The following is a 15,044-nucleotide window of genomic DNA, read 5'->3' as shown; positions in this document are numbered from 1 at the left end:
TGTCTCACCCTAATCGCGCCCAAGCTGGGTTTACCGGCTGGTACCCGCATCCAACTGGATGGAGGGGTTGTCAAGGGTCTGCTCCTTTTCTGACGAAACCAAGAAGCTCCATGATTAAGTGAGTGGTTGAGGTTGCCGGAACTAGACCAGGGGGGATTTTGAGAGAAGGGGAAATAGGTCACGTCGATCTCTGCAAAGGAGGAGGGGGATAGGGATGGTTTGTGTGTAGTGTAGGCGTGTTCATGTGGGAAATATGACAGAGGAGGTGATCGCTGACCACGCGGCAGCTCGGTTGCGTTCGGTACGCGGGGACGGGCACATGCTAGGCGCAGCATGCACCACACAGACAGGAGAGATCGTCCCCATCTCTTTTAAGGGCATGGTTTACGGATTGACTATTTGGAGGCGGAGATGGGGATGGGGGGGGGGGGGGGGGGGGGCGGGAGGAAAAAGTTGTGTGAATGAGTGGAGGCTCAAGGCGCGACGTTGTCGTGTCGGGCCATGACCAAGGTCATCTGGTCCGGGCATCTTAGTGGAGGGTTTGCCTTTGGAGGGGGGAGGGACCAGGCGCCGTTGCGGGCAACATCTGAATCGAATGCGGCGACACGGAAGGGCGGACAAAACGGAGGGGGCTTGACTCGCTAGGCACTCGCCATGATGTAGGCGTTTCGGAGGGGAGAGGCTCGGGGAAGGCTACGTACGGAATGAGGCTAACGGAGACGGGTGGAGGGACCAAAAGCTAGTCAACATGGTCTGTTGAGTGCTGTAGTGGGGGTGGGATGCTGCTAGGAAACAGGTGCGTGTTTACGTAGTTTTACGGGGTCTGACAAGTAAATCCAGTCACTAGAAGCACTAGACCAAGTTTGCTGTGACGTGACCAATGGCTCATTGGACGACAAAGGGGAAGCAGGCTAGTCTAGTAAGATGCTAGATGTGGTGCAAGAAGACAAACCGAGAAATAACCAGGATTATAATTTGCCATTCTGCCGCAAGGCCGGCACTAACTAAGTCGCATCGTATGCCCGTCCGTTGGAGCTAATGTAGAGGACGAGCCGACGAGGGGGGGGGGCTAAGGAGCGGCAGGATTAAGCAGAGATGAGGAAGGAGGAGACGGAAGATCGGGTAGGCGTTCGGGGGTCGCTGACAGGAGGTGGGGCATCCGGAGGAGGGATTGAAAGAGTACTGCTCCCGAGATGGGATGAAGACTGCTGGAAGCTCAAGGCCAATGACTGGGGACTGGGATTTTGGGAAGGAATAGCAGGGAAGGATGGCTCCGCCAGCTTGGATTTGCTGGAGATGGATGGGCTGGGGATGACGATATTGGAACCGTAACAAATGGAGACTGCGGGCCTCGTGCTGCAACAGATGGGCAGGCCAAGGCAAAAACAATGCAAGATGAGGCAGAACTGCCGGGGGAGTCTCGCAGTATACACTCCGTATTCGATAGAGGTTAGGAATTACGGGACCCGACCTGACCAAGCCAGGCTTGCCAAGTGAACAGTTGACGGGAGAGTTTGCATGGTAGAGCTGTGGGAACAATACGCAGAAAAGCGTCAAGCGTGTCGTCCGCCCCGTCGTGGTGGCTCGTTGCCCTCAGCATCCGATTGCCTCGTCCCAGCCCCAGGTCCAGCACTGGGCGGGACGGAAGTGTGAGGATCCAACTTCGGCGCAACCAAAGATGAAGGGAAAAGTGGATGTGCATGTTTCAGCGACATGCCTGGCTCTCCACAGTAGCATGCGTCGAACAGCAAGCATATCTGCCTGCCTGGGAAGAGGCGAGCTCTGATCATTTCCTGCTCGAGACGCAGTGTAAAGTCAAGCTCGATCAAGCTTTGTGGTAGGCAAAATACAATGATTGGACAGCAATGCCCCAGCGGGGCCAGCTTGGGGATATGCCATGTAGACTCTAGCGCTGCTGAAGTCTGAACTGTGGGCTGAACGGGGGGATGGCTTAGGCTTGATGCCTTGTGCTTTGGGTTCCATTCGAACGACATTTGGCTCGGGTTTGGACCGTCGGTTTGCGAGGGCTCCTGGTTAGGATATTTGCACGATAAGGTCGCGCGCTGCCCCACTGTGCAGCCTCTTTCTCTGTTCGATCCTTGGGGAGCATGGCAAGGTTACATCCAGCACGAGCAGCCTGCCAGTTGCAGCGTGTAAATGAAATAACACGATCGTTTGTTCGTGATGCACTACCCCGTTTGACAGGTCGAGGCTGACTTGTGGGGGGTTTTTTTTTCTTTTTTTTTCCTTTGCCTCCTTTTTATTTCTCTTCTTCTTTTCCCTTGCTTTGGATCACGTAGACCATCTATCCCTGGTCCACCAGCAGTCATGACTTGCTTCAAAGCCTGACAACAGATGAGGCGGACGGTACGGATAAGGCGAGGCGAGCAATCCCATATTTGCCACTGGAGGGAAACCAGGTGCCCTCTTGTTTCATGGACGGGTTGGGGAGATTGGCTTTCTGCTGAGATTAGTCTCAAACCCCCCAAACTCCCAAGTCCTGCCTGCACCGCGATGAACCGAGGGATTAACAGATGAGCCATTCCAGAGCAAAAGCTTGTAGGCGCCCCTGTTGGCATCAACGTCATCACTGGAGCCCGCCCGCCTCCCTTCATGCTGCGTACATGCACAGTAGTATGGTGATTCGAGTTGTGCGTCTTCATTGGAGGCGGCTATCAAGTTGCATGCGGTGGGTGGTGGGCAGCCTTTTAGTGCAGGTATTCACCTGTCTGTGTGTGCGCGTGTCAACAGAGTACCGTAGTGCGGCATGTGTGCATCGGGTACGGCACTGCACCGCAGCGGCGCCCGCGGCGGACCATTGGGCGGCCGGGGAATGTCACGGAGGATCGAAAACAGCCAGCAAGCGGTTACGCTAGCACGGCTAGCTGCACGCAGCCCCAGGCGTTGGATTGGGGCAAGGCAGACGCCTCTCGAGAAGGGATCTTCAGGGTCCTTTTGCCGTTCCTAGGGAGTGAACTCCCACCCCGGACTTTCGATGGAGAATGGCAGACGCGGGTGTTGCTAAGGTTTTGGGTTTGGTAACCTGTTCGAGGGAGGGGAAGGACAATGCATGCTTGGGAGCCGATGTGATGCCATTGCCGTCTCGATGGTGGTGGTGGTGGTGGTGTGTGTGCGTGTGTGCGTGTGCGTTCGCGTGTGTGTCTGTGTGATTGTGTGTCGGATTGTCGTTGGCTGTATCTGCCTTTGCCACAAGACGAGATGGAGCCCTGCTGAATTTGGCTTCGTCGGCGGCGGCGGAGGGGTGAGTAGAGCAGAATTGGAAGATGAGATGATTTAGGTTGGAGGGATGGGGTGGTATGTTCTCACCCTCTCACCGTCGTTGCCCTCATCATGTCCTCGCCATGGGTTCCTTCCTGTCCAAGCAAGGCCGACGCCGAAATGCCACACTGCCTTGCGGTCCTCCACCCCCCCTGGCCCGGGTAACACAAAAAGATATCCGTAGATAGTAGAGGACCCCCATCTCGGTGACAGCATGAAGACATCACGGGCCCCGATGCAAGTCTTGGTCACTCTCCCCCTCCCCCAAGCACACACCGCCAATTCCCTCAAGCACAAGGAAGAGGAGAAGGAGCTACACCACTGCGGATACGGGCAGAAAAATAAACAACAAAAGGTCACTGTGTTGGTAAACAACGCAATGGAACTCCTCACACCCCCCAATCGGCAGGCAAGCCTGGCCGATAATGCGCGCAAGTACCACGCAAGATGAGGAGGATATGGAGGACAGGCTGGGAAAGTGGGTGTTGTGGTTCGTCGTTAGAATTGACAACCCGGCCTCGGTGACGTCGGTGGCTGCATGTATGGAGCAAAGCGGGGATAAGATGCTAGCGGTATTCCCAGTCTCGACCAGCAACCGCGAACGTCATTGTGTCACGGCCGTCTAGGGGTCCGCCGCATCTGAGTGGTTAGCAGTGCGGCACTAATGCCTAAGGCAGTTTTCCTGCTGCATGATTCGTCCGGGGAAGTGTGTACACAGTGCAGTGCCCTCGACATGTCCAACATACTTTGGCCGATACGGATACACCATCCCATCCGCCATTGCTATAGGGAAGTCGCTGCTTGAGCTACTGCCGAAAGGGAATGTGATGACTGGTTCTGGTCAAGGGAGCCAAATTGGAAAGAATGGCCCATGCCTGCCTCCGATCTCAGGTACTATGTAGGTACTGTACCGTAGTGGCATCAACATCGCTGTTCCCCAAGGACCCCTGCCATCACCTCCAAAGCCCCACCAAAAACCCGTCGCCGACAGAAAGTCCGATGCAGGCATCCTCTGCTTACCGACGTTTCATGTTCCCTGCCGACGCATTTCATCTCATCAAAACTTCAAGGGACTCGGAAGAGGGAAAAAATAAGGAAGGGGAGGGGGAAAAAGAAAGAAAGGACAAAAAACTATATTTCGGTTTCTATTTTTCGCATCTGCCTCCACTGTTCTTCCAGTCTCCCCCCACCTTTCTCGAAACACAAGATCTGCCGCAGGCCCGCACAATCAATGGCATCTCCCATCCGGCATCCTCCCTCCCCTTAAGCTGGAGGGCCACATGGATGCCTGTGTCCGTGTCTCTGTCGCCTCGTCTTTTGAGATGAAAATATGAGGAATAGGGGTGAGGCATGTTCCTGGCAAACATTGCATGCTATACTGCACATCTGGCTATGGATACCTTGCCAAACGAACCGTGTTCCCGCCCACCACCACCACCACCACCACCACCACGGTAACAATTGCCCTGTACCGAAAGGGGCGTGCAGCGTTCTGCCAGTCCTACCAACATTAGCGCGCATACACTTCGGAAGACTGCCAGGCTCCGACTGTCAGACTAAATCAAAATATGGCATTCTGATAGATGCCCATGTTCAACTACGAGGAAATGCCATCATCGCGAGGCGTCGCGCTGCCGACGGAATAGATGCCGGCTGTGATACACTGCCTTCTCCTTCGTCCAAACCTCTGCCCCTATCCCTCTTACCGGTATTCTCTCTTGACACATGTTCAAAAGTAACGGGACGATGCGGCCACTCCCCCTCGCCGGCTTTGCCCTTATCCATTGTCCAAACCACGCCTTGTTAACGTGTAGGTAGACTCTCCCCCCCTCCCCTCGAGTCAAACGTTCCGTGCCCCAGAGCGGATACTCAAAATAGCCCTGTCACACTCGGCCTCGGAAAGACCTGTTGCCTTCTGCCTGCTACCAGCTATCGATCTGTTTGCCCTGTACCGCCAAATCGCTTTCTTGCCTACAGGAGCATGGAAGCCACTTACACCGTTCATTCACATCAGATAACTCTGCATCCCAGCACCACCAGTATCGACCAGCCTCACTCCTTCCTTCCGCACTACTTCATCCCTGGTCTTTGTTAGCGACGTAACGGACCCCCACCCCTACGCCTCGTACAGAGTACCGCATACTACTTAGCTGCCTTGCATCGAGCACTGCATCTGCATTTGGATCGCACCCGTTCAGCTACACCCCTAGGTATCCTTCAACTCGAGACGGCAGGTGTGTACAGATACCCCTCACAAAATACCTTCTGGGGGGAGGCCAAGCATCCTCGGATACAGTAAGCACTCCTCAGTGGCCGCCACAAAACTGCCGGGCGTCTTCCTTCTGTGCTATGTAGGCAAATTTACCACCCTAGGTCATATGGGCAGAACGACCTCCCGCCCCCGGTCCTTGTCAGTCCCCGCGGTGCCGGCCACTTCACCGCTCAAATCAGACAACGGCCCCGTAACCGGCGTTGCGCAAACGGACGGGGACAGGCCATCAAGGTTAGCTCTTCCTTGCTAGAGTGTGGTGTTGTCTCCATCCTTTTGCACTACGTCGACCTCTCACGTGTAAATGATCTTTCTGGCTCGTCGCCCAGTGCGACATTTCCACAAGAGGTCCTTGTTTCTAAGGGGGGTTTTTTTTTGTTTTTGTTTTTTTGCCACCGATATTGGGGCTACTGGGCCAAGGCAGTCGCCATTCAACACCTTTCGATTCAAACACGGGCAGCTGGCTGTATGTAGCGCCTTAACGTGAGGCAACGGATGCTGGACCCGGCTGGGGCCGCGGAGGGGCCCAGGACCCTCGCCGAGATGAAATCAATATAGCCTCGACGACGGAGGACGGCTCGATCAGGAAGGCTGTAGAAGATAATTCGCGTGTTGTTTGTGAAAGACCTGATGAACCAAGTCAAACTACTCCTACTGGATCTTGGGCTGTCGAGAGTTGGGCACTGGTGCCAACAGTGCCTGGGGTTTTTACCTTTCTTCTTTTCTTTTTCTGACGTCGACCGACAGCTTGCTGTCGGTCGACGGCCACGGCAGTTGGAACGAACCTCGTATGCCACAACCATTGCGTCGCGGCTGCCGTTGCATCAACAGCCCTATCTTAGATAGGGCTGTGGGATGTTACAAGTGCTCAGGGCGTATAGTCTCGAGGTTGCCGCAACTGGTTACTGCAGGTGTGATGCTCTCTTCCAGACGACCATTGGGGTCATACAGTGCAAAAAATGGAAGGCCAAGCCCCCACGTGTGGCAAGCCTCGCTGTATCGTCGCCTTATGGGAATGCAGCAATATATGCAAGTCCGTCCAACCCGTAGAAATGGAGAAGTCCGCAAGATACTCGGGAGAGAGACATCACAGGAACCCGATCTCCTCCCACCACCGAGCGTTTCGTCCATACGTAACTAGACATTGTCTCACTCGTAACGCCCTGTGGCATCCCAACGCCCGGTTGAAATACCAGTGTCCGATTCGAACCATGCTAAGCCATGAACGGCCTTCTTCGTCAACTGTCACCTGTGATCCTTTGATTTGTTCGTCTCCATGGTCTCCATGCCCATCCCCTTCTCGCGCCATGTTCAAGATTTCCCGCCTTAACCCCCCCCCCCCCCCCCGATGAGACATGTGGACGTGCGAGAACCATCCATCGATCCAATGCCCGTCTTGGGTATAACGCAACGTTTTTTCGATCTTTGGAATGTTTGGGTTGCGAGGCGAAAAGATAACCTCGACCACGATCCTGAGATGTCCACACCCCCTCCCCCTTTATACCTTTGCGCCACTCCCCCCTGTCCATCCGCGATCTCACATTCCACATATGAAATCCTCTTAAGATTTGGCTGGTGGTGCAAGCGTTGAGGATGGGAAAAGGGGGGAGAGTGTTAGGCAGGGTGTGTGCGTCTGCGATCGCACCCTACAAAACGCAAGCAGCCATGACGGCAATGCGATGACAATGATGACGACCTAAACGTCGTACAGATACGTGGGGCAAGACACGCAGTGTCAACTTGCGTGGCTGAGACAATATCAAAAGGGGAGGGGGATCGGGCGCACACGCACATGTGCACACTCGGACATAGAAGGAGAGATTAAGAAGGAAAGAGCAAAGGGGGTTTCAGTTCAACTTTCTTCAATTCGGGTTATTAAGCTACGTCTGCGATTAATCGCCATGAAGCTATTCCTAATGTCTTCAGAGCCGAGTAGACACCAATTCGGCGAGACTTGTGGTAAAATAGAATCCCTTCCCATCGCCTTCTCTATCCTTTCAAATCAGAAGCCTTGTTCCTCCTTCCGACCTCGGGAAACTCCTTTCCTGCCTCGAGCGACCATAAAATAAAAGTAAAAGAAACAGAGAAAGGAAAAGAAAGAAAGAAAAAAAACATGTCCATGATGATGGGGTGTTGAGTTTGATTGGGTAGAATGTACACACGCGCGCGCGCGAACAGCTCGATGGTGAAGAACGAGTTGTGGGGTGCACAAGTTCTGGTGGATGAACATTGCTAGTTGTGTCCGAGAAGAGAAGGCGGCTTGGCGCGCATGGTGGTATAACTAAACATGTAGACATTAAACAAAGGTCGTGAGGTCGTGAAGAATCGAAAGCTAAGAAAAGGAGGCGGTCCACAAAGCTCTCGTTGAATCGCAGGTTGCAACATGTCTATCAGTGGTTGCTGTATTAGACAGCGATTGAGAGTTGCGTTGTGCGATGGGGGGGGGGGGGTCGAGCAAATGCCGTCTTCGTCCCTCTCGGACATGGGCAGCTGATTCTAAACCTCCACTGATGAAAGATGCCGAATCGCGATGGTAACCTTTTCCCACGCCATGCCTATCCAAACGCCAGAAAGCAAAGCCGTGGCAAAAAACCGAAACCGGAGCGCTCGTCACAGTTTCTACACATGCGGCGCGCCAGGTCGGTTCTTGCCTAGCGACTCAAAGAGTTCGTGGGGTGGAATCTTGCTCATACCACCGCCCCGATCGTACATAGATGTCGGAGCTGGAGAGTATCCCTCACGCTTCTTGCGCAGACGGTCAAGAGCCATACCGGCGATGACCATGATGAAGATGTGGGCGAGCGAGATACCGAGACCGATAAGAACGACAAAACCGAGGGCCAGGTGGCCGGCTAGTTGTGGTTAGTATTTATCCAGGGGGGTTTGGTTGGGTGCTCTAGCTTACCATTATCGGAGAAGAAATCTTGGTTCTCGGTGAAGATTCTCGAAATCGATCCCGCAGTGTTTCCGTTGTTTATGGTGAGCGCAAAAGGCTGGAAGGATGTGCCATTGAAGGTGGCTGCTGACGCAGTACCAAAGCCAGGAATATCGAGGGATCCAGTCATCATCAAGACTTGCTTCGAGTCCAGAATGTTGGTGTTCTCGTGAGACGAGGTCAGGGAGAAGATCTGAAGGCTGTTCACAACAGTGCCGGGGGAGAGGGTGACCCCGGCAGAGTGCCAAGCGGAGCCATCATACTTCATCACATAAATGGAACCGTTGGCCGCGGTTCCAGAAACCCAAAGTTGACTGCGGTCACTCGATCCAGCTGTGAGGACCTCGACTGGACCGGGTAGAGAATCTTCTCCGGGGAAGGCCGACCATGCCTGGCGGTCGGGGCTGTACATGGCAAGCATCGTAGGCGAGGTGCCGTTCAAGGTAAAGTTGCCACCGGCGACAAGCTGGCTCTTGCTTGTCCAGATGAGGGCGTGGCCGGTACCCTCGAGGTTCACGCCAGGACGATTCCATCCTGCAAGAGAGGTGTCGTAATAGCAGACACCGGGACAGCCAAGTGCTCCAGCAGACTCAAAGGAACCAGCGACATAAACATCACCAGTCTCCGGGCGAACCTCGATAGAGGTAACTATCGCGTTTCCTCCACTGACACCGGGCGGCTGCGTGCTGTTAAATGCGGCGGTTTGCAAGTTGAGAGAGATGATACCTCGCACATCTCCATCGTTGACACGACCTCGCACGTCACCGCCGGCAAAAAGAAGATCACCAGTGACGGCGAGGGCAATAAATGTTGAGTTGTCCTCAATTTGAGAGCCAAGGCCAGTGATCGCATTCGACTTGGACCCATCAATAAGCACCAAGTTGTTGGCAGAGGTGCCATTCGCGCCCTCGGCCGTGAAGCGACCGCCGAGGATGGTCATGTTGTGGCCATTGTCGCTGTAGAAAGCACCAGTGACCACACCGGTGACGTTGCCGCTCGAGACAGAGTCACGCCGGCTAAGACCTCCGGTGCTCGTGGAGGGCGACTTGATCTTGACGGGAAACTGGCCGAACTTTTCAGCAAGGGTGACGGCACCATTGGCACTGATAGTGGCAGAGGTCATTGATCCTGCATAAAGAGATTCTCCACCGGGAAGGCCGAGGATTCCCGTCGTCAAGATGCCACTGAAAGCTGGGACAGGACCGGCAAGATTCTGCAGCCAGTTCTTCTGTGAGGGAACCCAGACAGCGAAGCCAGAGACCGAGATGGCTTGGTTGTCTCCAAACGCGTTGATCTCACTGAAGTCACCGGTAAACGTAACAACCGACTCGGGCTCGTTCTCATTCGTAATGTTAACAAGCATCGGGACGACGTGAGAGACCTCGCCGTTTACACCTGCGCCGAGCGGAGTCCAGGTGTTGGCGGAGGTGTCGTATATACCAACGTTATTGAGGCCAGAGACTGCGTTGTCGAGCGTGTTGGAGAACACGCCGCCAACATAAAGTTGAGTGCCGTTCAGCTTCATTGCCTTGACCTCGCCGTTGAGGCCGCCGTCAAGCGCCATGGTTGCTTCGTTCGCAGTGTTAATGCCAATGACATTGCGAGCGGAAGACGACGTAAAATTGCCACCAACAATAACCAAGTCGCCTGCAGTCGTCAAACTAGTCACCGCAGACCCGGAGGAGAATGAGGATCCAAGCTGGTTGATCTTGGAGCTCTTGAAGTCTGTATCAACAACGGCAGACTTAGGATCAAAGTCATACAGCCCGTTGAGTCCTCCGGTAGAGTTGATGAGGGTAAACCCGACCCGCTGGGCGACGATTGTCATTTCGTCGAGGCTCTGGCCGGCCAAGGGGGTCAGAGTGACACTGGGCCGGAAGCCATCTGCCGAGCTTGCCTCGATGTATCCGAAGTAGATCTGGTCGTACTTGTCAAAGTTGTTCGTCTGGTAAAGCGACGTTGAGAATTTGTTGGCCCCTGACGAAGACATGGCACCTGTGACATTCACTTGCCCTCGAGTCGAACAGGTGGCGTCCTGGAGGCAGCCGGGTGTGTACAGGTTGACAGAGTAGTTGCCCGATTCCTGGAGATCCGGGAGGAAAACAACCGAGGCAGATTTCTCAGTGATATTGCCAGAAAGCTGCGCAGTCAGGTATTGAGAGCTACTCTGCAGCGAAGGCGAAGTGGTCCATGGTCCGGTGGCAGTGGCAGATGATTTGGTGTTACTGCCAGCGCAGACTGGGGCGTTGAAGTCGTCGATAGCATATGAGTTAATGTCATCCTCGAAAAGCTGAATGCCGTTCAGACCGCCGCCAGACCCATAAAATTCGGAAATGTCGATTCGGAATGAGTTCATTCCGACGAGGTTGACAAAGTGGAAGTCCTGATACTTGACGCTGGAGTTACTGCTGAGAGGGCACTCGCTCGTGCATGAGGCGTTCTGTCCAGTCGCGGGGTCCAAGTATGTCATGTTCAAGATACCGCCGAGAGGTAGAGCTGTGAAGCGGAATGTCTTGGTTCCTCGGCCATCCTGGTGGGTGTTCCAGAGTCTAAGCTTTGTCGGTTGGAAGCCGAAACCAAACGCGGCTTGCCAAAATCCTGCCGAATTGTCACGCAGCAGCCAAGTGTTGCCTGAGCCATCAACGCCATCGGTTTTGCAAATGATGTTGCGAGGATCGCTGAATCCAGTTGTGGAGGTGCTAGAGGCCGAGGTGATGTTGGCGCTGGACAGATTGATTACTTGGCCATCTGGGGTGCTTGGGGTGCTGGTGTTCCCCAGGCCAGTGAAGCTGCCGCCAAAGACAATGTGGCCGTTGGAAGCCTTGGCAATGGATGAAACCGGGCCATTGAAGCCAGCGAAGGGAAGATTAGTCCAACCATCAGTACCATACCATGCAATAGCATTGGTAGAGTTTGCGCCGCGAAAGTTGCCTCCGACGTAGACTGTGTTAGAATCCTGGTCACAAAGAAGGGCGTTAACCTGTCCGGAAAGACCAGACAGAGGTGTGATTTCGGAGGTGTTGGGGTTGAACAAGGCGATGCCCTGCGACTGAATGCCATCCAAGCTCGTGAAATTACCGCCTATTACCACGCCCTGCATCGTTCCGTCGTTGAGGGTGAATGTGCACATGTCGTGAATTGAGGCATCGGTTGAGATGACCGGTGCAAAGGCGCCATTGGGCAGTTGAGCGAGCAAAGACTCGCTTCCATTGGTGCTGTAAGGCTTCTCGTTCTGCTCCTCAAACTGGTAGAGGGAAATGCCGTTAAAGTCGCCCGCCACACCTATCCTGCCTAGCTGTGAAAGATCGAGGTTTGCATCAGGCACTGGGGTGAATTGAACTGCAGTTGCCAAGGAAGGTGCGAGAGCCGCCATTGCAACGAGAGACAACCGCTGGCAGCGGCGCGCCGATGGGCGCTTGTCGAGAGGTAAACGCATCGCTATTGCTATTGTTGTTCAGTCGACAGGGCGAGGATCGGCTGGGTAGTGGGAATGCTCGATATCGAGACTTTTGAATGGAGATATCCTGATGATGGTGGATCGGACTGGCTTTCGCGTCGCATTTGCAGGAAAATCTATTTTTGGGCGTTGGCCATCGCAAGAATACTCTGTTTGATTGATCGGTCGTCGGTTCGGAGTCGCGTCAAAAATCGGTTCTGCGAAATTAAACGGAGAGGAGTCGAGTCGAGTCGGAAGGTGAGAGGATTGGCGGTTACGGGGGAAACGAGCGTCGGGTTGCGGATGAGAAGCGAGAACAAAAAAGACAAAACTTTTATCGCCAAAGCCTGTCGTCGGAAAGAATATGTCAGAACTGAATTGCATCCATTTGCTGGCGACGGCGAGGTGGTGAGCTGCGCTTCTTTCTCCCCCCTGCTGTGTCGGCGCGCAGTGTTTTGTGGTTTGTTGGTGGAGAGAAGGAGAGGCTGAGCGCCAGGTAAGATGGAGCTGGAATGGAAGGTGCGGGCCCACCTGTACCTGCGCCAGGGAAATTGGTGGTGAGGTTAGGTTGCACTCACCTCCTATCAGAGCACTGACTGTTTTTTGGGGCAGTGCGGGCAAAGCTGCACGGCTGTTGATTGTGCTCGGATGCTGGCAGTCGCTTAACCTGGGGTTGAGCAAGCTTGATGACTTGATGAAAGCCAAGTCCCCAAGATAAAATGAGGCAGAATTGATGAGACACCTGATGAACTCTTTTGCTCGGGATAGGTGTCTCGGGAGGAGGAAATTTACCGAAAGGGAGAAGAAGAAAATAAAATGAATGACTAGTCGTAGATAATGAGTGCGAGTGAGAGCGAGAGAGGGCGAGTCTGAATCCGCTTCGGCGCAGATTCCAAGGGTACAAAGGTCGCGCGTAGAGCTTCAGGCACCCCGGGCTTAAAAAACGAGTTTAGCACCTTGTCGGCCTGGGTTGATACGTTTGGAAACTGCTGTATACAGCCGTAATGTCTCGCTGCGGCGTCGCCTCTGGCTGTGACACGAGGAGAGGAGGGTGACTACGCAGGGTTGGCAAGGAACCAGGAGAAGAGGGCGATCGTTTGCAGGTGACGCCACAGAGACTAAAGGGTCGCCAGGAGCAATGCCTCTAGTCAAATGTCGACCAATGAATGCTCCCGAGACGGACGACCAGCGCTGCCCACAATCTTAGACTCTGGAGTCGCAAGTGTCGGATTCCTCCCCCTGAACCAAGGGCGTTCAACGTTGTTGAATGTTCTGGCGTTCCTTTGTCGTCTCTTCTGCCTTTTTCCAACAAGGGTCTGGTCGTACAGTGTGGCCACGAATTTGCCGGTCGCTGTCTTGGGGGGGGGGGGGTTTTTAATTTTTTTTTTACTGATTCTCGCCGCAAGGTCGAATAGAATGACGGAGCGCAAGAGCTTGATTGGGCGACGAGATGGCTGGGTAATGCGTCTAATTGAATCGAAGAGAAGGGAAAGCGAGCCACGATGACCGGTGGTGCGGTTGACTACTGTGGAAGAATGTCAGACAAAGGCCCTGATCGCCGATGGCGTAAGCCCGAATCAGGGGCTCGGCAGCAACAGCAGCAGCACCGGCAGCTCACGGAGCTCGAGTTCGAACCTACCCGTGGTTTAGCCAACTGGAAAATGAGCGACAGAGACGTTCCGCGGCGGGAACCTCGGTGGGAGTGGTGTTGTGAGGTGCAGACGTCGAAAAGCAGGACGAGTAAGCACGCGGGAGAGAGAGAGAGAGAGGGAGGGAAAGTGCCTCAGTCACAGTCTGCACTGGGATGCTTGACATTGGGACCACTTTCTACAATTCCACTGCATCTCAAGCGCTGCAGCCGACAGGGGTCGAAGTCGTAGATCCCGGAAGGGGGTTGGTTGTAGGCGTGTATCCTGACAGGCATCGGTCGGCACAAAAAAAAAAAAAAAGGAATGCGGCAAAAGCTGATTAGAGAGTGTATTTTTACCAAAGTCTTCGACACAACCAGGCTATGGATACACTGAGGGCGCTCACAGCTCCCAACCCCTTGCTGGAAGAAAACGGTTTTAAGTATTGAAGATTGGCATTGTTGTCGTGGGAGGTTGTTCTCTCCCTCCCAGACTCCCTATTCCGGGGGTGATTGACAGCGCCGTGGTCTAGGCCCAGCCGTATTAGGTCCAGCGCACGTTTGTCCTGCAGCACTAATGTACATAGTAGAACAGACAACGGGCGGGTGGTGGGGATTCAACGGAAGCCACCAGGCTGTCAGGTCCACTGTCAGTGTGCTTCGATGCGATGAAGCGCCATGACTGGTCCATCTCAGGTCTGTCCGCACTAGCGTCAGGTACTGGCACCACCGTCACGTCGCCTTCACTGGCGTCTGCAGCTTCCCACACTTCCCAATCATTGTCTTCTACGGCCAACCGTTCCTTGCATTTGGTGCAGACCGGACCTTGCCATCTCGTTCGAACTTCGCTCTTCTCCGTCCATCTCACATGGTGGTCACATGGTGGTGTCATGGAATACCTTGTGAGGGTTTCAGGGGCGAGTCTTTTTTAGGTACAGACAACTCCCAAAAGAATGGCCCGGAGACGCGAGAAAAGCGCTGGCTTTCGTCCGTTACTCTATTTGCGATTGACAGCTGCCGGGGTATCCGGTGTTGCGGCATGGGTCAAGCCTCCCTCTTGCTCCATTTTGCTGTGTCGTCCAAGGTAACGAGGGGCTCGCCGCGCCCCATCTTCAAACCAATTTGGTCTCGCAGCATTCTCGGAGAGGGATATCCCGGCCTTGGACATCCCTCTGCTCTGGTCCATTAACCTTGCAACTGTGTTGGCAACTGAGTGAGCTGCATCACTGCTCGGCCTTCTGCCAAGGCAACTGATGTCCATCTCGAACCAGGCGCTGGACGATGGAGGAGATGAAGCATTTGTGCTCTCGAAGCCGGAGTTTCTAACGCAAGTCGCGGGCGGGATGGGTTCCGGTATAAACGCAGATCCTCCCCCCGCTTGTGTCCCGCTCACCTGGTGTACATACACTACATACTGTGGTAATGGTTCTGTCACTTACTACTACCTGTACTGCCTTGAGTCGCCTGTAAAACGGCTTGGACAATTCGACAAACTCGT

The 15,044-nt window shown here is 54.2% G+C and overlaps 1 protein-coding gene across 1 annotated transcript; it reads right to left on the bottom strand.

The window, feature by feature from the left end:
* Window positions 1–8,167: 8,167 nt before the first annotated feature.
* Window positions 8,168–11,856, bottom strand: EsH8_I_001269 (cortical protein marker for cell polarity-domain-containing protein; the record flags this gene model as incomplete). Its single annotated transcript, XM_083268682.1, has 2 exons — window positions 8,168–8,400; window positions 8,454–11,856. The coding sequence occupies 2 exons, from the start codon at window positions 11,854–11,856 to the stop codon at window positions 8,168–8,170; spliced, it is 3,636 nt and encodes a 1,211-aa protein (XP_083119120.1).
* Window positions 11,857–15,044: the final 3,188 nt, after the last annotated feature.

Source organism: Colletotrichum jinshuiense, chromosome 1 (genome assembly GCF_051148585.1).
Source record: "Colletotrichum jinshuiense chromosome 1, complete sequence".
Lineage (NCBI taxonomy): Eukaryota > Fungi > Ascomycota > Sordariomycetes > Glomerellales > Glomerellaceae > Colletotrichum > Colletotrichum jinshuiense.
This window is presented reverse-complemented; position numbering and strand designations above follow the sequence as displayed.